Genomic DNA, 23,352 nt, shown 5'->3' with positions numbered 1-23,352 from the left:
TCTGAGAATCTGAAATATAGAGCATAAAGGTAACACGCCCAAGATGCCCCTAGTCTTTCTCCCTTGTCATTTCCTTCTGAAGTTCTCTGTTTACCATTCAGGCCTGGGAGCCTCAGAGTTTACCTGTAGCAGCGGTCAGTGAGGGGTGTAATCACCAGTCGGGGGGAGTTTCCCAGGTACTCATAGCCATACAAGGCTTCTGTAGTTATCATCTGCACCTGCACATCCTTTGCCTTCCAGTAGTAGCGCAGCTGTGAGATCCACTGGAAATCATTCAGATCAGAGATCCCATCCTCAGATAACTTGGCAACCACGTCACGGGCTGTTGGGACACACAGGCATAAGCACTTGTGCAGTGCCATTAGAATTCTCCATCTTCAGAAGCTCCCGGGTCAGAAGAGGATATTATCAAGCTCATCAAACAATTTTAGATTCCACCAGCCTCCTTGCCCAACCCAGCCTGAAAGCAAAATATCTGTCAGAAGCTGGTCTTTGCTTTCTCAGACAGTATAGCAGAGGCATTAAATGTGCATACTCTGAAATCAGACTGCCTGGGTTCAAATTCTGGTTCACCACAAACTAGCTATGTAACTTTGGGCAAGTTTCTCAATCTACATTATAGGGTTATTATGAAGATTAAAATGAATACATATCTACCTACCTACCTAGATAGATACATAGATAGATAGATAGATAGATAGATAGATGACAGGGAGAACTCTGCCTGACATATGAAAACATTATATATGTATTAGTTACCATTATCATCCCCAAATTCTTGGGGGACTGACCCAGAGGGCTTTGCAATATGTAGTGATCCCAAATTCTGTCATAGTCCCCATATGACTTTTTTGACCCTGTTCTAACCTCTTGGATATCCTAGGAGAACACAATCAGCATGGCCTGATCTACTTATCAGGGGAAGCCTGTGGTTCCATGGTTAGATGTATTCTTTCCATCTAGGGGCCTGAGAAACCAGCTGGGAGATACATTTCTATCTTTTATCCTCTCTCCTGGGGTTGTAAGCATAATTTAATTTTCTCACAGTAACAGCAGACTTGAAGTTGAAGAGTGGATATAGGCTCATGATAATCATTAATTTCTTTTTGGTAACTCACAGGTGGAGAGCTATTGAGCTCTCAGAGCTAGTACAGAAGCTTGAAATTAGGATCTCAGACATGTAACCTTGCAAAGGGAAGCTTCTGCAAGGCTATTACCGCCCTAAAAGAGAAGTATTCTTTATTATAGAAAAATCCAAAACCCTGCAGGAAAGAGTCCTTGAAGAAGATACTACCAACAACTCTTTCTTCCTTCTCAAGGAATTTAATTCCCCTCTTGGCTCTTGAGGGAACACATAAGATGGTATCGGGAGTTGGGAGTCTGCATGAGCAATCCAAGAGGAAAGTGAGTTTCAAGGGATGAAGTTGAGGACGCCTTTGCTATGCGGTGTGTGTGCAGTGCACGCACATGCACGCACATGTGAGTGTGTGAGTATGCATGCAAGCTTGTATTTGTGAACCCAACCACCATGGGGAACACCTAGGCAGTAACCCACATCTGCACCTATTATTCTTGTCAGCTGTAGAAGAGCTCCTTTCCCCTTCTCTCTCCCTGATTTTATGCTAGTCTACCTAAATGAAATCAGATTAAAATGAGTATCAACCTTGAGAGGAATGAGATGCCATGAAACACCAGTAGGAAACAGGGGGTGTGAGCAAGAGACTCTGTTCCCAGGCAACCAGTCTGGTCCAGCCCTAGTTTCCTTGGTGATGATGGAGTGAGGGTGTGGGGATGGTTTGTTTTATATAAAGACCCCAGTTCTTCTTCTTCCTCCTCCTCTTCTTCTTGTTTTTTTAAAGGAAAAGCTAGAAGGCATCATGTCTCACTATTCCCTCCCTGCATCACTGCCCATTTCCAGTTCCTTGGGTTTGAAAGCAGACAGCTATAGGAGCTTCTGCTGCTTACTAGCTGTGTGCCTCTCAGCAAGTTATTTACCTCTCTAAGCCTCAGGTTCTTAATCTGTGAAATATTCATGAAAATGAGATAATATATGTCAACAACTTAGCACAAAGCTTGGCACCTAGTGAGTACTCAAAAATACTAGCTGTGGCTTTCCAAGGAAATGATGCCAAGTTGGTGAAGCTCAGAAATGACTCTGGCCATCCCCATTTCAGTGCGAGCCCTGTTTGGAGGGTTCCTGGAAATGAGGTTGGGGCTGGAGGGGAAGCCCAAGATGGGCATGCACAAAGCTTTTTGGCGTTCTCTTCTTCCTCTCCCATCTTACTCTCAGTAGGAGAAACCTCTCACTAATGGAAAGGAAACCCTGAATCCATTCAATCCAGGAGAATCGAGACAAGTAAGCCTGGCTGCGATTCCTGGACAGTCAGCAGTGCCAGGGAAGTCTCCTTGCTTACCGTGGACATCAATAACCGTGAGAGCCCCAAGAGTGAGTCGCGCTCCGCTGCTTAGCTTCCCTCGCACCAGCTGGACAATCTGTGCAATCTGATCATTGCTCTTTTTCAGGAAATCCTAACAGGGGCAGAAGAGAGGACAAATGGTTAAGCTGGATTCTCCTTTGGTATCCCTATTTCAGGGAACGCACCACTGATCACCAGATAGTCCAAACCAGGCTCCTGGGTGTCATCCCTCAAGTCTGTCTTTCCCTCACCCCCAGTCATTAACCTCTGGATGAATGGATGAATTCCAAATACATTATGCTATTAAAGAGGCCAGATTTGGAAGGTTACATACTGCAGAATTTTATTTTTATGATATTATGGAGAAGGCAAAACTATAGAAACAGAAAACAGATTGGAGAGTGTGTGTATGCAACGTGTGCCCGTGTGAGTATGTGTGAGTGTGCCAGAGGCTTAGAGTCGAAACAGAGATTGACTACAAAGGACGTGAGAGAATTTTGGGGTGGTGTGGAACCATTCTGTATCTTGATTGTGACAGTTCTTTCACGAATATACGCATTTGTCAAAACTGAAAACTGCATGCTAACTAAAAAGGGTGAATTTTACTGTGTATAAATTATATAGTAAACCAGAATTAACCCCCCAAACCTAAAACTTTTTCAGATCAAAGGAGATATAAACACAAAATGCAACATATAATCCTGGACTGGATCCTAGACAAGGAAAAATAAGACATTAGGGGACAATTGGCTAAATTTAAATCAGCCAATTTAAAAGGTTTATAGGCTAGGGCAACCCCCTTGGGTTCCCTCCCACTATGAGCTTTTCTGTCTTCTCAATAAATCCTGCTTTCCCACCTTAAAAAAAAAAAGAAAAAGAAAAGGTTTATAGACTAGATAATAATATTGTATCACAGTTGATTCCCTGAATTGGATAATTATACTGTGGTTATATAATATGTTAAAATGTACAAAAAATGAAATGAAGAGGAAATGGGAATTCATTGTATTATTTTTCAACATTATTTGTAAGTCTCATATTATTTCAAAATGAGGAAGTAAAAATAAAAAATTAAAATAAATTTCAAAAAGAAAAAAAATTGGAGACCACCTCAGGTTCAAATCCCACTTTCCTCACTTTCTGGCTATGTGGTTCTGGGCAAATGATTTTAAGCCTCTGAGTCTCAATTTCCTGGTCTGTCAAATCTAGATAATTATAGCTACTTCTTCAAGCTGTGTTGAGGATTAAACGAGATAGTGCACACGAAGCACTTGGCACAATGTGTGTGATGTGAATAATTAAGCATCCAGTAAATAGTGGTGGTTGTTATTGTTATTAATAATAAAGCACATGGCACATAGCAAAAGTCCCCTTAAAACAAAATAAAAAAGCTTTTCAGTGCCTCCCCACTGCCCTGGGTCAGTGTCTGTAAAGCCCCTGGTGATTAACTTTATCCCCCACCCCCCAACAACATCTATCCTAACCACACCCAGTCCACAGCTACTCTAGACCGAAGTGTCTTCATTGCTGAATGCACAATGCTGTTCCTCTTCAGACCCTTGCACATTGCAATTTCTGTCTCTGGAACACTCTTCCTCCTGTTCTCTGCTTGGCCAATACCTACTTATATTTTAGGACTCCTCTTAAACATTACTCTTCTGGGAAATCTTCCCCAATCCTAACCCCTCTCCCACTTCCTTTCTCCCCACATTTATGGGATCCTTGTTCTTTCCTTATCACAGTTCTATAAAAGAGCCTTTTTATCTTCTCCACTAGACTATAAATCCATGAGGACAGGAACTGTGTCTGTCTCATTCACTTCTAATTCCCTTTATCTAATAGCAGTCTCAAGCACAGAGCAGATACCAAACAAATATTTGTTAAATGAAAAATGGATGGATGGATGGATGGATGGATGGATGGATGGATGGATGGATCGATGGATCGATGGATCGATGGATGGATAATTATCCTGTGCTAACACCTGCTTCCATTAGGACACCAAAGCATATCACTCAGGAAGCATGCACTCCAAGGCTTGGATGTGTGATGGGAAACATTCTATCTACAGGTGGGAAAATGGGGGGCAGAGATATAGTCACAAAAGTAAGAATTTTTTAGAGTTTCTAAAGTTTGAAATGATGTACATGAAAGCAGTTGCAAGTGTACAGTGCCATATATCTGTTAGGAATTATCAAAATGGAATCTGTATAAATTTAAGCATTCGTTAAATATTAATTTCTAATTTTAATATATAAAGCAAAATGTAGTAAGTTAAAATATATTCTGGTCCATAGCCAATACACTACAGGGGAATAACAGGAGGTCTGATGAGATAATCATGGAAAATTATACCTTAGCAGAAAGATTTGGGAATGGAGTTAGTCCCAAATAACTCCATTCATTTATTCAACAGTAATTCACTCATTAAACAAATATTTATTGAACATCTACTATGTGCTGGCCACTGTATTAACCCCTAGGGATATAATAGTGAGCAGAACATACATGGCCCCTTTCCTGTAGGATTTACAACCTAGCGTCCAAGTACATCTTGTTTAGCCCTCCTACTCTACTAAGATGTGGACGGCAATTCCTTGCGTTCTACAGACAAAGAGACTGAGACCCAGGAGTTGCTTATGAACACACAGCTAACAATGTGTCAAGATTTGACACATTCAAATGAAACCTAAGTCTACCCGGGTCTTGCACACTTAAGCACTGGCATCGACTGACTGGAAATATGTGTTTGGATCTGAGGCTAAGCAGGCACATGAGTACACTCAGTCTCAAGAGAAAGCTGAAGGGGCTGGAGGTGGATTCATTTGGGTCTGGGGGTGGTAAGAAGGGAGCTGCAGTGGAGAAGGAGAGGAAAACAGTGGTCCTCTTCTGGCCTAGAAAAAGACAAGGGATCTCTGTTGGTGGAAATTCTGCCAGGTTGACCCCTGAAAGCCAAGGGTATCAGACTTAGAATTCTGCAGCCCAGAATTTCTGGGAAAGACTGAGAGAGGTCTTGCACTATACAACTCCAAGACGACCCAGTCCCAAATTTTCTGTCCCACTGTCCTCATGAGAACCCCAAAGTCTGTGATGCTGTGAGTCCAAGTTATTTTTGTTTAAAACAAAACATGGTACTCTAATTGTATGTCATTCAAATCCTAACTGATGCCTGGATTTCCTCTGCAAGCTTCATGGCAGGCTCACTTACCGGTAGTGTATTTTCCTCCAGGCCTTGTGACACCTCCTGGGTCCAAAATATGGAGGAGACACAGATAACCACCTGGCCAGGCCACTGCAAGACCCACGGATCACGCGGGACCTGAGAAAGTACAGTGGACTCATTGTAGGGTCAGTTCATCATGTGTGGTTTAAACTGACTTTATAAAAACATGCCCTACCACCTCACCCTGACAGCAAAAAATCTTCCCCCTTCTTCAGATGCTACAAGGCTTAACATCTCTGGGATTTATGTCTTCTTCCCCAAGCTTAATGAAAAAGAAAACAATCTCATCAACTCTTTGAATTGTTTTTTATGCTTTCATCCAGTGAATTTTTACATAATCATAATCAAGGTGTTGTTCAGAGAGGCCTTATAACTACTCTTTTTAATGGCTACATAACATTGCAGTGCTAGGCCACAGTTTTCTTACTCATCCTTCTACCTTTTTTTTTTTTACATTTTCTTTCTCTTTTTTTTTTTTTGAGACAGGGTTTCAACTTCCTAGGTTCAAAGATTCCTCCAAGCCTCAGTCTTCTGAGTAGCTGGGACTACAGGCACATGCCACCATACTTGGCTAATTTTTAAATTTTTAATAGAGAGCTTGCCATATTGCTCAGACTGGTCTCAAACTCCTGGGTTCAAGCAATCCTTCCACCTCAGCCTCCCAAAGTGCTGGTATCACAGGTGTAAGCCACCATGCCAGGCTTGTTTCTTAAACTATAGATCAGGAATGGGCAAACTGTAAATAAATACTTTTTTTGGTAAATAATGGTATAAGTAAAATTATACTGGAATGCAGCCATGCCTAGCATTTACATATTGCTACAGGGGCAAAGCTACAGTACCAATTTTACCCTAGATATGTGTCTTATAACATATCTTGTTGTGTACCTTAAACATACACAGTAAAATTTATTTTTTTTTAAAAAGGTGCAATGGAAATATGGCCCAAAGAGTTGAAAATATCTGACCCTTTACAGAAAAAATTTGCTGACTCTTGTTATAAATTCAGTTGCATAAAATAATTTAATATTAGTAGTTGCTTTTCTTTCATTTAATTTTTGATGAAGAACATGTCATAGAAAAAAAGAACTGGGGCCGGGTTTGGTGGCTCTGCCTGTAATCCCAGCACTTTGGGAGGCCTAGGTGAGATCAGCCCGGGCAACTTGGCAAGACCTTGTCTCTACAATACATCAAAAATTAGCCGGGCGTGGTAGTGCGTGCCTATAGTTCCGGGTACTTGGAAGGCTGAGACAGAAGGATCGCTAGAGCCCAGAAGCTGGGGTGGCCGTGAGCATACTGCTGCACTCCAGCGTGGGCAACAGAGTGAGACTCCAACTCAAAAAAAAAAGAATTGGCCTTTCATTTTACAACGCACATACTACTGCGAGGAACAACTGGGTCAGTCCTCAATACTTCTGTGTGAAGGTGTTAATTGAATATTGTTTTGTTCTATGGAAGGGTCCTGGGAATGGAGGTGGGGGCCTGAAAGTAAGAAAGGGCACATTAGGCAGAGGGGATGAAAGGCAGATCCTGCTAATGTGAACCTTGCTAGAGGATGGTTAATGGGTTATTGTGACAGGTCCTTTTCTCTTTGGCCTTGTGCCACACACGTTTCCCTTAAAGCTTGGGAGCTTAATGAGTCAGGCCATTTGGGGCATCTGTAAGGTAAACGAATGTTTAATTGGAAGGGGCTCTAAATAGACCTCATGCCATCAATTCCATTTGACAGAAAGGACTGGCTCACAGCAACCAGAGGGCTCTGGCAAACCCTCTTTCTTGTATTAACTGCTTCTAACTGCAAACATTTCATTGCCCAAGAGTTTACAGGTAAAGGAAAGAGAGGCACAGAGGGATGGGATTTGGTAAAAGGCAGAGGGGCCAATTGGACTGGTCCACTTAACTTTCTCCCCAAGGTTCCCTTTACTGTATCAGTGCTCTGGCATATATACCCCGCTTCTTGTTTACCTTGACATATGCTTCAATCCCAAGTTCAATGACTTCCCGCATACTGGCAAGCATCACCTGTTCCACCTGCTGCAGCCACTTTTCTACCATGCCCTGTGGGCAAGACAGACAGAGACAGCAACAGTCAACCAAAGCCCAGAGGGAGGGACAGGGGCAGAGTCCAGCTTTCTCTATGGACAGGGCTGGAGCTAGGCCAAAGGCTTGACACCTCTTTAAGCCAACATTCTTTATTTGCTTTACACTTGTTTCCTGTATTCTCAGCCATGCATGCCTTCTAAAGTGGCAATAGGGAATTTTTAGTATGCATTTCTTTTATGTCATTTTCTGAAACAGACAACTTCTCAGGAGGCAAATGAGACATTCATATCTCAGCTAACAAAATATATTGCTCCTTTTAAATGATCAGTTCTGATTCATGCATTATTCCAGTCGTTCCCAAACTTTGCTGTGCATTGGAATCATCTAGAGATCTTTAAAAAATATCAATGCCTGCCTACCAGCCCCAGACTTTCTGATTTAATTGGTATGGGATGCAACCCGAACATTTGGATTTTGATTAAAGCTCCACAGGTAATCCAAATGTGCAGCAAATTATTGTTTTAGAATTTTGGGTAACTGTAGCTGTTGACCTCAGGTGTTTGTAAACTACCTGGTATCTGAGCAGGTCAGGTGACTCCTGGTTGTTGCAATTTATATGTGTGGGTGGCAAAAGTGGTCAACAAAGTGAGGCCAAGGGCGCCTGTCTATTTGCACTTCAGAAAATAGGGTACTGTCACATTCAGGAAGAACAGAGGTAATTTACACTTTACTCACTATATAAAAACATATGTATGAAAACCTGAGTTAAGTAGCATCATATCTCTCATTGAGTCCATGATGTTTTATTGACTTTTAAAAGTAAGTGCCCCGGCTGGGCTCGGTGGCTCAGCCTGTAATCCCAGCGCTTTGGGAGGCCGAGGTGAGTGCATTACCTGAGCCCGCAGGTTCGAAACCCACCCAGGCAACTTGGCAAGACCTCATCTTTACAATAAATCAAAAATTAGCCGGGCTGGTAGCGCGCGCCTGTAATTCCGGCTATTCGGAAGGCTGAGGTGGAAGGATCGCCGGAGCCCAGCAGGTCGAGGCTGCGATGGCCAGAAGTGTGCCACTGCACTCCAGTCTGGGCGACAGAGTGAGACTCCAACTCAAAAAAAAAGTAAGTGCCCCAGGAAGCTATCTAACTGAATCATTTTTAATTGGGCTCTGCACATGGCGATCTAAACAGCATCAGTTGTTTGGATTCCTGCTACTGCCTTCGCATCAAGTTTGGTTGAAATTCTCCCACAAATTTAGTATGTCATGTGGATTGTAGCATAATCGCCAGTTTAGAGATGGGTAAACTGAGACTCAGAAAAATTGAGTGACTTCCCCAAATCACCTAGGTGTTGGGTTTTGGAACCCAACTGTTCCATACCCAGGCAGTCTGGAACCAGAGTCCAAATGTTTAACCAGTATGTTCTCTGCCTTTCTGCTTTTCTCTGTTACAGGGAAAAAAACCAAAAATGAGTAAAGGGAGTTACGTTGGCATGAGCTGGGTAGATTTTCTGTATGAATGGAACAGTTTCTTTTTCTGAGCTAATCATGCCCACAATTTCCAGATTATCTGTAAACTCCAGCTTGGCAATTCCTTCAAAGCACTTCTTCAAGTGTGGCTGCACTCGGAGGGGATCCTTTGTCTCAGACAATATCTCCAGAAGCTCATCATTTGATAGGAAGAAGAACCTATTTCAAAGCAAAGGAAGATGGTAATTGAAACCTCTTCTAAGAACTTCTTTTTCTAACAAGGTGATATTCCCCAACACCTGGGTGAATACCAGCTGAGGTCTAGGGTCTTATGTAAGGCCCACTCTCCTTTACCATATTTTTTATCTGGGGCATGGAGAGTGGAGAATTTTGTGTGTGTGTGTGTATTTTTGTTTTTGTTTTTGAGATGGTGGTCTTGCTATGTTGCCCAGGGTAGACTCCATCTCCTGACTCAAGCAATCCCCTCACCCCATCCTCCTGAGTAGCTGTGACTATAGGCATGTGTCACTGCACCCCGTTTGTAGATGGTTTTGACTATGAGAAGAAGAGAAAGGATGAAAGCTGACATATGTGAGTTTAATATGGCTGAGGGTGAAAGCAGCCTGGATAGAGCAATGGTTCTCAACTTTGGCTGCACTTTAGAATCACCTGGGGTGTTTCCAAAAATTCCAATGTCAAGGTTCTACTGTCCAGAGATTCCAATATAACTGATATAGAGGTGGGTCTGGTAAAATTTATATTTTTTAAAATTCCAAGTGATTTAATGTGCAGTGTTGAGAACCCACTGGGTAGAAGAAAGAAAGAAAGAGAAGACTTTACTTTTTTATTCTCTCCAGGCATGCCAGAAAATATTACAGGCATGATGCAAGAAAGTTAATGTTAATCATGAGCCTAGTTACATACAGAGGTCTCTACCATCTTCTAACTTCGTGGTAATAAAACAACTTCATTTCTTGCTCAGCCCCTAAAAGTAGCAACGACAAGCCTTCAGAAAATGTTAAACGTACAAACCTCTACTATGACCATTAGGCTGAGTTCTATATTGGAGAGACCCTGTAATTATAGTCTTCACTGAATATGGTAGGTTACAAAAATGGCTACAATATTTACAGCTCCTCTCATCAAGTGGTGAAGTCTATTTTCATATCTCTTGAACTTGAGCTAGCTAGGTCTTGCTTAGGTCAACAAAATTTAGTGAACTTGAGTTTGTACAAGTTCCAAGCCTATAAGCATCAATAGGTCTTCATGCTTTCACTCTTGTTGCTCTTGGGAACTCTGTGACCACCAGCACGTGAATAAGCCCAGGTTAGTCTTCTGGAGGATGAAAGACATAATCTAACTACCTGTTGACTCAGCCAACAGGAAGCCAACCACTAGACAAGCGACTGAGGCCACTGACTGCCAACTAGCCCCAGTGAGACCAGAAGAACCACCCAGCTAAGCCAAGCTCAATCTGCCAACCCACAGAATTGAGGGCTAAAACACAGTGGTTGTTTTACGTTTCTAAGTTTTGGGGCCATTTTTTATGCAGCAAAGCAAACTAATATACTGTATCTAAAGTGCTGAGCAAGTAGAAAGAGTTCAATAATTATTTGCTGCCTGACTGACTAATCAATATCTTATGAGATGTCAACTTCTCCCATTTCCAAGTGAAATTCAAATGGGTGATCTCTGAGTATATATTACCTCTATCTCCATCATGTGTGATCATGAATAAAGTTCAGTGGCCATTAGAGTAATAATGCATTGGTACAATTTGAAATTAAAATCATTGTTCTGTATTTTCAAGATAAAACTAAATTATTGTGACTATCAATAACACTTTAAAAGTGTTTAATTTTATTTCATAAAAATGCATAAGAAATATGGAGACATCCGTGTGTGGGTGTGTGGGTGTGTGGGTGTGTGTGTGTGTAACTTAGGGAAAAAAATGTGACTCACAGAAGTCAAATGACTAAATATCTTATCCAGACTTCCTGGGTTTGAATTCTAGCTTGGACATTTACCAGTCTTGTATCTTTGGGCAAATAACTATTTGCTCATTTACAAAATGGGGATAATAATATTGCTCCTAACCTGATAGGATTACTATGAGGATTAAATAAGTTAATAATTGTAAGGCACTCAGAGCAGGATTCTAGCGTATGGTAAATGCTGTATTAGTGCTGGCTATTATTTATGTTTTTATTAGAAATAATGGTAGTGGACAGAGAACTAGAAGCCTAAACCTCAGAGGTTTTCTGAATTTAATTTCTTCCCAGTCGGGCTCAGGTGGCTCAGACTGTAATCCCGCGCTTTGGAAGGCTGAGGTGAGTGGATTGCCTGAGCCCGCGGGTTCGAGACCCACCTGGGCAACTTGGCGAGACCTCATCTCTACAATAAATCAAAAAATCAGCCGGGCGTGGTAGCGCACGCCTGTAGTTCCGGCTACTTGGAAGGCTGAGGCGAAAGGATCGCCGGAGCCCAGCGGGTCAAGGCTGCAGTGCCCGGGAGCAACCACTGCACTCCAGTCTGGGCGACAGAGTGAGACTCCAACTCAAAAAAAAAAAAAAAAAATTCTTCCCAAGTTTTGTTCTTCCAAACCAGGATTCCTTTGATTATTTGTGCTACATTTGTATTGTCCAGTATAGAATGTGGCTATTTACAGTAAAAAAATATTAAATTGAAAATGGGCTTTCTTAGTCATACTAGTCACAGTTAAAATATGCAGTAGTCACATGTGGCTAATGGTTATTGTACTGGACAGCACAGATATATTCTTTTTTTTTTTTTTGAGTTGGAATCTCACTCTGTCACCCAGACTGGAGTGCAGTGGCACGCTCCCGGCCAATGCAGCCTCGACCTGCTGGGCTCCAGCGATCCTTCCTCTTCAGCCTTCCAAGTAGCCGGAACTACAGGCGCGTGCTACCACACCCGGCTAATTTTTTATTTATTGTAGAGATGAGGTCTCACCAAGTTGCCCGGGCGGGTCTCGAACCCGCGGGCTCAGGCAATCCTCTCGCCTCGGCCTCCCAAAGTTCTGGAATTACAGGCTGAGCCACCGAGCCTGGCCAGCACAGATATATTCTTTTTTTTTTTGAGTTAGAGTCTCACTCTGTCACCCAGACTGGAGTGCAGTGGCCGCTCCCGGCCACCGCAGCCTCGACCTGCTGGACTCTGGCGATCCTTCCGCCTCAACCTTCTGAGTAGCTGGAACTACAGGCGTGCACTACCACACCCAGCTAATTTTTGATTTATTGTAGAGATGAGGACTCGCCAACTTGCCCAGGCGGGTCTCGAACCCGCGGGCTCAGGCAATCCACTCACCTCGGCCTCCCAAAGTGCTGGGATTACAGGCTGAGCCACCGAGCCTGGCCAGATATATTCTTATTACTGCACAGAGAGTTCTATTGGACAATGTTGCACTGAATAGATACCAATGACATTTCTGAATTCCCAAAAAGATCACTTTTTTTTTTTTTTTTTTTTTAGTGGAGAGCAGGGAACTAACTTTGTCTCCATATAAAGGAACACTAAAATGTACTTTTCTTAAAGCCAAGTTGGGATCAAACATCCTAACTGAAGTCAAATGACATGGGCGTGGCCATCCATGGTGAACTAGATATGGATGAATTATCAGGAGTGAGGATCTTCCTTTCTGGAACTAGCCCTCTAAAACTACTTAGACTTTTATGCAGATAAACATTGGTTCTTTTGGGAAAATAAAGAGTCAAATATTTATTTATAAACATACTGACCAGAAACTACATAATTTGATGGCAAAAAATGTAGTTGACTTTTTTTTTTTTTTTAGTTGGAGTCTTACTCCATCGCCCAGACTGGAGTGTGGTGGCATACTCATGGTCAACCCAGTGTCGACCTTCTGGGCTCCAGCGATCCTTCCAACTCAGCCTTCCAAGTAGCTGGAACTACAGGCATGCACTGCCGTGCCCGGCTAATTTTTTTTATTTAATGTAGAGACAAGGTCTCACCAAGTTGCCCAGGCTGGTCTCGAACCCGTGAGCTCAGGCAATCCACTCACCTCGGCCTCCCAAAGTGCTGGGATTACAAGCTGAGCCACCAAGTCCAGCAGCTGATATTTCTTAAACACACGATCTAGGTATGAACTGTTTTACACATTAGCTCATTGATCTGCATAACAAATATATGATGTAGGAGCCATTATTATATCCCAGTCTTACAGTGGAGAACCTGAGGCTTAGACAGATTTTCTGGAGGTCTCAAGACTAATAGGTGGAAAAACTAGGACACCAAAAGAGGACTGTTTGACTCCAAAGTCCAGGCTTATAATAATGACAACTATATCCCTTTAATTGGAGAAAACAGCAATGCTGGTTGGACAAAGTGTGGATTTGATCCCCACTGGTGTCCACTCAACTTCACATTGAATAATGACTTCATAATTGAATAAAGATATGCCTCAATCCAGAACGCTGTCTCTTGGGGAATGGAGAACCAGGGAAGAATATGGAATACATTGGTCAAAGCGAACCAATGTAATTCTACCTATACATGGGGCAAGAGGGTAATTTCAAATTAAAGAATAACACTGGATACCTGGGGAAAAATAGTCTCTTTTTCTCCAAGTAATCATTCAGCCCCTTCTGGATGTCCTCCAAGAGAATGTTGGCTTCTTGAAGCTTCTCAGTCATCCGTGGCTGGTCTGCTGCCACCAGAACTCTGCTATCTTTCACCTGGGTTCCATCAAAAAAGGTGAAAATCATTATGGGGCTCCCAAGTTCTGAGATTGGTCATTGCAGTGAATGTGTGAGCTGCCCGTCAACAGCACCTCCTTCCTAGCTAGCTGCCTCCTAATCCCCCTCCTAATTGCACAGGGTTGATTGTTCATATACATGATCTTGTCATGGTTGACTGAGCAAAAGTTGGGCACTCGAAATGAACCAAACCCATAATATTTTAACTTCTGAGAGTGTAGAATTCAGACTATGGCATTCTATACTAATCTGCGCTGAGCGCTTGAACAAGGTGGCTTTGCAGCGGTTTGAAGATCATCTCTCACCATGTGACTGAATGGCAGAGCAAGCCAGTCTTCAGAGACTGAAGCAAGCCGGGAAAGAGAAGTTGAGATTAGAAGGATGGAAAGAGTGCTCTGTGAGTCCCTGGGAGGTTTTTGGATTTTAGATCCACCTTCTGTGAGGCCCAGCTGCACTTTATACCCTTGGGCTCCATGAGACAGTGGGTTTCTGTAGCTTGCAACCAACAATTCTTAACTAATATAAAATTGGCTCCACTGGTTGGACAATATTCCCATTAATCTCGTTCCCACAAACAAGCAGGAAAGATTCATTCCCTTGAAACAAGTTCTTTGTAAGTGTACCCCCCCAACTTGACTTAAAAAGGGAAAATGATATGACCTCATAATAGATGCCCCTAGCTGTCTTGCAAGCCAAGGAACTTATCATCCTTCAAGGCTTGGTTCCAATGTCACCTTCCCTGACACTCCCAGGCAACTAAATCACTCTTTTGTATTCTAAATAACTATTTGTATATATTCCTGTTACAGTTTTTATTGATCTAAGCCTGTCTCCTAAAGAGACTATCAAGGCAGAAATCATATTCTTGCCAGCTTCAAGTATTTTCTAATTTCCAGTACCATGCCTGGATTATTATAGGTAAAATAAATATTTGTTAAAAAAAGAAGTAACTGAATGTGGATAACTATTGGAATTCTAAAAAGAGTCTCTATCTACTAAGTGTTATTGTATTATCCTGTGGCAAATAAAGTCTTCTACCTCATTAGAAATGATAGCTACTTGGAAGGCTGAGGCGGAAGGATCGCCGGAGCCCAGCAGGTCGAGGCTGCGGTGGCCGGGCGCGGCCACTGCACTCCAGTCTGGGTGACAGAGTGAGACTCCAACTCAAAAAAATAAAAAAAAAAAAGAAATGATAGCTAAATAATACAAACTGCTAATAGTTTCCTCTAGGGAGGTAGGGATTCCAAAAGGCTTCTACTTTCTATGTTATATATTTCTATGTTTAAATTTTTAACAATAACTTTTACAATTAGAAAAAGACATAAAATATTACATTTTCAAAAATCTAGTTCATTTATATTAATGAACTAGTTTCAAGGAACATGACTACAATATACAACGAGAAACATTTGTATGATATTCCACATTCCTGCTGATGAAATAGAGTATAAAAACTTACTGCTTGGAACAGGAGTGATTTCCAGTAACTATCAACAATGCCAAATTTCTTGCCCTCTTCTGGCATCTGGGCTATGATGTCCTCTGAACTGAAGATTGGTTCCAAGTACAGCCAGGTGGCTTGGCATTTCAACCAGGCATCCAAATTTTCTTGCACACGAACTAGCTTTTCCTCCCATTTCTGTGAATTTAGCATTTGATATCAGAATCATTACCTGCCACTCTGCATCATAGGCCCCCGAGACTGAACAAGTAAATGGATTCATTTATTTATTCATTCATTCACTTGTTTAACAAATACTTATTGAGTGCCCCATGTGTTCTGGTCACTGTTCCAGGCAACGTGGATATAACAATAAAAGAAACAAATGAGTCCTTGTCTCATAGAGTTCACTTTCTAGTGGAATAATAATAATAGTTATAATGCTTATTCCATGACAAGTTATGGTCTGAGTGCTTTATGGATATGAAACCAATTTAATCCAAAAGCCTTATGAGGTAGCTGTTATTCTACATCTCACTCTTCAGGTGCACAACATTTCAGTGACTTGCCCAAGGTCACACAACTAATGAGGGACAGAGTCAAAATTTGAACCCAGGCAGTCTGGCTCCAGTTTGTGCTTTTAGCCTATGCCACTTCTACAAACAGTGAGCATAGGAGGCCAAACCCCTACCCTCATGTAGTTTACATTCTAGACTACTACAGCTCCTAAGATACTTTCCAATTATATATTTATTTGGTGCATTCAAATCTCATTTTCCCTTTTGGCAGACTGTTGCAAAAGCTCAGCATACCATATGCTTACTTGGATGATGACTGCTTTCAGTCTTTTTTTCACCCCCAATCAGGAAAAAGTGATTTTTCTTCATTTATTTTATATGAAAAAAAATTTTTTTAACTTTTAAGAGATGTAGGTCTCACTATGTTGCCTAGCCTGGTCACCTCAGTCTCCCAAAGTGCTTGGATTACAAGTGTGAGGCACCATACTCATTCTGAATTTCTTTTAACTGAACTTGGGCCCGATCTTCCTCCTCTGAAAACCCAGAGCTAATGAAACATCACAAAGTATTCAATTTCATTTTCTCTTACCCGGCATTCTGCTTCTATTGGTTTGATGAACGGGGAGCCACACATGGTCTGGGTCTTTATCACGTGATCATCAAGTAGCAACTGAATGTCATCAACCGCACACAAGATGCTTGTATCCTGCAAATAAAGATGCCCCACCTTGTCAAAATCACAAGACCCCTCATTGTTTATGCTGATCCCTGAGGGCCTCACAGCTCAGAACTCCACTTCAGTGGGACAGTAACCTGTGTCTTACAGGGGATGTGATTTCTGTTTTTTTCCTTTAAAATGTTCTTAAAGACATTTATTGTCTACCTCCTTCTGCAGAAATTAAATACAATCTAAGCCCTAGAATCCGCTGGGAAGGGAGACTTCTGCTTCTCTGTCCATTTGCTTTCCTAGCTCTGCCTTCCAGCCACTCATCTGACTGGTGAGGCCTAGACCCCACAGTTCCCAAACTGCACTGACGTGCCCTAGGGAACTATAGCCAACACAAGAGTCAAAAATTGTGGTTATTTAAAAGTGAAATTCAACTATTATTTTTTCCTTCAGCATGTATGTATTTTTTTCCCCAAACATCTGCTAAGCTAATAGGACATAAATCTTTATTAAGTTGTTTGGAAATAATTACTTCATAAACAAAGGTATTAGGTTTTTTGGGGGTTTTTTTTGCCTAGGGCCACAACTAAAAAAGTACTTAGACCAAAAGGCACTGTTAACCAAGAAAGTTTGGGGACTGGTATTCCATATATTTGCTGGGTCATATTTTACTAGGAAGTAAGGCTTAAGGTGTGCTCAAAGGCCAGATTCTGTGGATGGCACTTTTTTTTCCTGGGCCTTAGTGGCAAGCCTTCTGATAGGGTTTGTCTCCCTGAGGCAGGTTTCGTCTTTCTCACTCTGATTTCCCTTCTTTCAAGCCTAATATGAGTGGCTAAATTAGGCCTAGGATATAGTCTCACATCTACCTTCTATCAGTAGCTCTGCACTAAGAAGTGTGTCCCGCCATTAATAATAAAGTGATATCTTGATCTCCATTTTGCTGTTGACCCTTGTCTGTAACTACTTCAGTCAAAACCTCTGCAGATCAGCTAGACATAACTGAGCTGTTCCCAGGTCCCCTAGTGTTAAACCACCCCATCAGCCTCTAATAGTAGGATCTAATCCAAGCAGTTCAAGCTTCTGGGACCCATAGAGGCCTGATCTTGCTGGGAGAGGCCCAGTAATGAGCTCCTGTACTCTTAGTTCTCCTCTTTCTCATTGGCTTATGTAAAGTTTTATTGGGGCTCAGAACATGATGCCCCAAAGTATGGCACCTTGCTTGCTGAGTACTTTGAACTGAAGGGTACTAGAAAGCCTCAGAAGTAAGATCTTTCTGAACTTCCATCCTCCCTTCTCCTGCTCCCCTTTCTTCTCTAAGGCAGGTCATGAAGCTAGAACTCCTCTTCTCCAAGGCAGGTCATAGAAACTAGAATTCTTCTTTCCAAAACAAGAAATATTACTCTAACTTTCCCCCCGTTTCTGCATAAGAGCAGGCTGTAAAGAAATCCTCTGACCTACATTGTCTGACAGTAGGTCATAGCCCCTCATTCTAGAGGGGTCCTGCCCTGTATCTGAGAGGAAGGAATGCTACACAGGTCAAGAAGAATCTGTATAGACAGACTGTGCTGTGTTTTCCCCAAGTCTGTCACCATTAGATCATACCCTTTTGTGCCATCACATTTCAATATAGCTGTCTTTTCTTCATCAAAACTAATTATAAAAACAGACAGTTTTCTTGGGACCTTTTGTCATGCTTTTCTATGTTTATTTTTCTTTCTTTCTTTCTTTCTTTTTTTTTTTGAGCCAGGGGTCTCACTCTGTCACCCAGGCTGGAGGCAGTGGCATGATCACAGCTCACTGCAGTTTTGACCTCCTAGGCTCAGGGCAATTTATCCAACCTCAGCCTTCTGAGAAGCTGGGACTACAGGCGTATGCACTATGCCCAACTAATTTTTCTATTTTTTGTAGAAATGAGGTCTTGCTATGTTGTCAAGACTGGTCTCAAATTCCTAGGCTCAAGCAATCCTCTCACTTTGGCCTCCCAAAGTGCTAGGATTATAGATGTGAGCCACTATACCTGCCTGGGTCTTCATTTCTGAAGTCTCCTTTGTCATGTAAAACTTTGAATAGGTCGTTTTGTCATGCTTTTCTCTTGTTAAACTGTCTTTTGTCATAGGAGTGCCAGCCATGAGTGACCCTCATGGTGGGTGAGAAAAAGATTCACACCCTTCTACCCCTACAGTTCTTGTCCTAGTGAAATCCAGGCATTGTGACTACTGCAATGGAAGGATAACAAGAGGATAACATGCAGCCTGTGGGAGGAGAGATGTATGAGAGCCTCTGGTTCTCAATCCACATTGTACATTAAAAACCAGGGTGTCAGCCGGGCTTGGTGGTTCAGCCTGTAATCCCGCACCTGGGGGAGGCTGAGGTGGTTGGAATGCCTGAGCCCGCGGGTTCGAGACCCGCCTGGGCAACTTGGCGAGACATCAACTCTACAATAAATCAAAAAATCAGCCTGGCATGGTAGTGCATGCCTGTAATTCCGGCTATTCGGAAGGCTGAGGCGGAAGGATCACTGGGGCCCAGCAGGTCGAGGCTGCGGTGACTGGGAGCGGCCACTGCACTACAGTCTGGGAGACAGAGTGAGACTCCAACTCAAAAAAAAAGAAAAAAAGAAAAAAACAGGGTGTCTTAAAAATACAGATGCTTGGGCAGTCTGGGGGTAGAGGAGCCAGGAAGAATCAGTTGGGATTTGTTTAAGCATCCTAGGCGATTTTGCTGTGCAGTCAGGGTTGGAAGTGCTGCTTTAAGGGTCAGTGGTCTGTGGTATGTATCAGCCTGTTGCCTCTATGATCTGCAGCTCACCTAGAGCAGCAGCCCTTATCCCCAACCTATGCCCTATCCCAGCAGCAAGCCAGACCCTAAAGACCTAAAGACAGTTGAGTAAACACTTTGTGTTTTCACACTTTCACACACACTAAATGCATATGCATTCTACAAGAGCCAGTGAAAAGAATGAAATCTACACCCTTGCTATTCAGAATGTGATCAATACTACCTAGGAGCCTGTTAGAACTGTAGAACCTGAGTTCCCACCCCAGACCTGCTGAGTTAGAACCTGTACTTTGATGAGATCTCCAGGAGATTTCTGTAAATATGAGCATTCGAGAAGTGCAAGGCATTGCCCATTCCTGTGCTTCCAAGGGCCCTGGGGAGCTTTGGAGAGGTACACAAGTCTGCGCCCTCCCAGGGAGATGCTAATTTAGGAGGCTCACTCAGTTCCTAAAGCTTCTTGTTCTAAATCAAAAAGCCTTTCTGATTTGAAAGTGCATCCCTCCAGTGGTGCCTGAGAGGACGGATGACAGGCACAGGAAGGCAGGCAGGAAGAGACAATCAAGATGTTAGGGATTATTCCTCTGTGAGTTCTGTTGCCATTCGGAACGAATCATCTCTCGAAACTACTGTATAATAAATGGAGCTGCTCTCAGGGGGGCTGCAGTTGGATTGAGACTCACAGTGTCCCTGTATTTCACGAAGTTGAACATCATGTTAACCCAGTCTAACTTCATTTTCTCCAAGTTTTTCTCCAGGGAATATTCCTTACTGGCGGCTGCACTGATGGGCTCCAGTCTAAAGAGAGAACACAAGCAACAGCATCATCAAGAGGAGGCAAGAGAAAACACATCAAAGGAGAAATTTCTGCTCAGTCTTAGGAGAGTTTCGAAAAAAGCCCTTAATTTTACCAAAATGTTTACGATCCTACTGAGATTTGCCACCCGTCTCCAATGTTTTGCAGGGTTTCTCATTCTCAGCGCTATTGGCTTTTTGGGCTTTGTTATGGGTTGAATATTGTCCCCTCTAAAAGACACATGTTGAATTCCTCACCCCTCGTACCTCAGAATGTGACTCTTTTTGGAGAAAGCGTCTTTAGAGGTAATTAAATTAAAATGAGGTCATGGGGGTAGGCTCTAATTCAATATGACTAGCATCCTTATAAGAAGAGATCACAACACTGGACACAGACACATAGAGGGAAGATCATATGAAGACGACTATCTACAAGCTGAAATGAGAAGCCTCAGAAGAAACAAACTCTGCCAATGGCTTGGTCTTAGACTTCAAACTTGCAGAATTATGATACAATACATGTCTGCTGTATAAGTCACCCAGTCTGTGACACTTTGTAATAGCAGCCTGTTACACAAAAATTATAAGAGGTCATTTTTTTGGACTGAGCTTGCACCAGGCTCTGAAAGAACAGACCAAATTAACATGGAATCACTCATGCTAAATGCCACATACTCAAACTGAAACTTCAAGGAAAGATATATATCCCAAAACAGACCAGTTTTTCCAGAAAACAGGAGATTCCAGTCTATGTGAGACAGTCAATAAGGAAGTCACCTCTGCTTTAACCCTTACAAAAAGGTAACCTGATGTTTACTGATCATTTTTTCCCTATTTTTCTGTTTTCTTGTTCCTGTCTTATAACACCTACTGTTGTGCTATAGCCCAAGGGGAGCTCTCATTCTATCTTGTAGGATGGAGGCCGAAAGCCAGTTAGAGCTATAACTAAATTTGCGATAATTTTGTCTTTTGACAATCCCTAGCAACCTAATGTAGGCTGGATAATTCTTCAGTCATAGAGTCTGCCTTGTGCATTGCAGGATGTTTGCAGCATCCCTGGCCTTGACGTATCAAGATGCCAGTGGCAGACTCCTTAACTCCATCCCTACCCTTTGCCAGCTGGGACAACTAAAAATGTCTCCAAATTTGCCAAATATCTTCTAGAAATGACGAATTGACCCCAGTGGAGAAACACAGTATTAAGATCACTAAAACAAGACTTCTTTTTTCCATCTTTGTTTATTCCTTATTTGCCCATATTCTGATTTCTTATTCAGATTTTGAACTTGTGTTAATTTATGTGATGGCTTTTGCTCTACTTCCCATCCCTCCTCTTTTCAAAAACACCAGCTGTTTTCCTAATACCGGGTCCACCCCTCTGTCGTGTGGAAAGGGAGATAGAGGGAAAGAGAGGAAGGGAAGACGAATTCCTTTCTCCTTGTTTCCACATGGAGATCTGGGCCCTAAAACCCGGGTGTGGCCAAAGAATTGGAAAGCAAAATTCTTGGAAGGAGAAAGGGATTATTCTGTCTCAGCCCTGTCTTTTGTTGCATTTTAGACTGCAGAAGGAACCATCTGGTGGTCTTCTTTACTCATAGGTCAGGAAACTGAAGCTCAGAGGAAGCAGGTGACATGTCCAATCGCATGCAGCTGTGGAATGCCAGAAATGGGTCTAGACACCAATTTCTCCTAATCTGACACCTAATCTGGTGTTTCTTTCTCCCCTATGATTTGCCTTTTCCCCTCTCTTTGTTAGAAGGAGCATTAGAGCTCACATGCTCACATGTGGCCAAACAGTGTCAGCTAAATAGAGCTGAGGGCCCTCATTTAGCCACATGGAGGGAGGTAGATTAGGCAGAGATAATTCCAAACAATGATTGGTCAAGACCTCAGCAGCATGATTATCATCCTGAATGTGGCCTTTGAGAGAAGACCAAGATGAGTGTGCAGATAGGGAATAATTAACAAAGGCAGGTGCCAATGCAGATGAGTATAAGACAAGGAGTCATAACTTCCAGCCTCCAGTGCTCACTCACTGGCTATGTGGCCGTGGCCAAGTCACTTGACAGGCCTCAGGTCCCCATCTGCCCATATAGGATTGTTGCCCATAATTAAATAAGACCAAATGCTCACACCATGCCTTATGAACTACCCTAGGGTATGACTTAGAATGCAAATGAGTATACAGTGGGGGGGATTAATCAGTTTGGGAATCCATGAAATATATCAAGAGTTGACCTCCCAAATGTGCTAGAGAAGCTCATCAACTATGGGCGGTGATAAAGCTGCATTAACTACAGTGTGGGTGGGATACAGGGAACCTCTCACCCCGCTAATAAGTAGTGGCTGAGTACCTAGACATGCAATCAATTAAGTTACATACCTCATTCCATAATCCTCACAGTAATGCTAATCATCTAGCTTTTTCCCATTTTACAGATGAGAAGATCAAGGCACACAGAGGTAAACAACTTGACCAAGGCTTGTCTACTTCTGGGCTTTTTCACAGTTGAGCACAACTCGCATGGAAAGTGGAAGAGTACCTGCATATTATTTATTTTCTTAGTCTATTTCCTGAGATGGGTTCATTTTTTGGTAGTAAAGGGCAAGATTGAAGCCTGCCTGGTAATGGTCAACCTGCCTGGGTTCAATTCTTATTTTTTTCCAGAAGTGAAATGTCAGTTCTTTCAGTTACTTAGCTGTGACTGATGGTTAGTTACTTAGCCTTTCTAATCCACAGTTACATTTCCTCATCTATAAAATAAGAATGCCATTAGCTAGAACACCAGATTGCTGTGATGGGTAAATTTGTTAATGTATATAAAATGCTTGGTGCAGCATAAGTGTTTAGCAGCTGGTATCTCTTAGAAACATCTCACTGAGGGAAAATGAGACCCTTTAACAAAATAACCTAAGTTTGGTATAAAATGTATGTGTCTCTAAGCCAGCTCCTTAAACGAGGGACAGCAATAGTGGTTAATGGGGGAGGGGAGGCATCAGAGTGAGTGTTCAGGTGGCAGAGAGATTTGAGAGCCAGGAAATGCCTGAAATTAGACCTGCTGTGCTATATGGTAGGAAGGTTTTCAGACTCTCATGCATCAAAATGGCCTGGAGCAGTGCTGTCCATGAGAAATTTTCTCATGGACAGCACTGCTCCAGGCCATTTTGATGCGCAAAATAGACTATTTATTTATTTATTTTTGAGTTGGAATCTCACTCTGTTGCCCAGACTGGAGTGCAGTGGCCGCTCCCGGCCACCACAGCCTCAACCTG

The 23,352-nt window shown here is 42.4% G+C and overlaps 1 protein-coding gene across 1 annotated transcript in view; it reads right to left on the bottom strand.

The window, feature by feature from the left end:
* DNAH3 (dynein axonemal heavy chain 3) overlaps positions 1-23,352 on the bottom strand; it is a 201,401-nt gene that overhangs the window by 112,119 nt on the left and 65,930 nt on the right. The window contains exons 21-29 of the mRNA XM_021712292.1: positions 19,968-20,082; positions 16,432-16,548; positions 15,343-15,522; positions 13,726-13,862; positions 9,165-9,366; positions 7,606-7,698; positions 5,626-5,736; positions 2,415-2,529; positions 124-322 (exon numbers count right to left, since the gene is read on the bottom strand). Of these exons, the coding sequence (XP_021567967.1) occupies positions 124-322; positions 2,415-2,529; positions 5,626-5,736; positions 7,606-7,698; positions 9,165-9,366; positions 13,726-13,862; positions 15,343-15,522; positions 16,432-16,548; positions 19,968-20,082 (1,269 nt within the window). The remainder of the gene's footprint in view (positions 1-123; positions 323-2,414; positions 2,530-5,625; positions 5,737-7,605; positions 7,699-9,164; positions 9,367-13,725; positions 13,863-15,342; positions 15,523-16,431; positions 16,549-19,967; positions 20,083-23,352) is intronic.

This window comes from Carlito syrichta, unplaced genomic scaffold (genome assembly GCF_000164805.1).
Source record: "Carlito syrichta isolate Samal-C Ts95f unplaced genomic scaffold, Tarsius_syrichta-2.0.1 Scaffold303175, whole genome shotgun sequence".
Classification (NCBI taxonomy): domain Eukaryota; kingdom Metazoa; phylum Chordata; class Mammalia; order Primates; family Tarsiidae; genus Carlito; species Carlito syrichta.
This window is presented reverse-complemented; position numbering and strand designations above follow the sequence as displayed.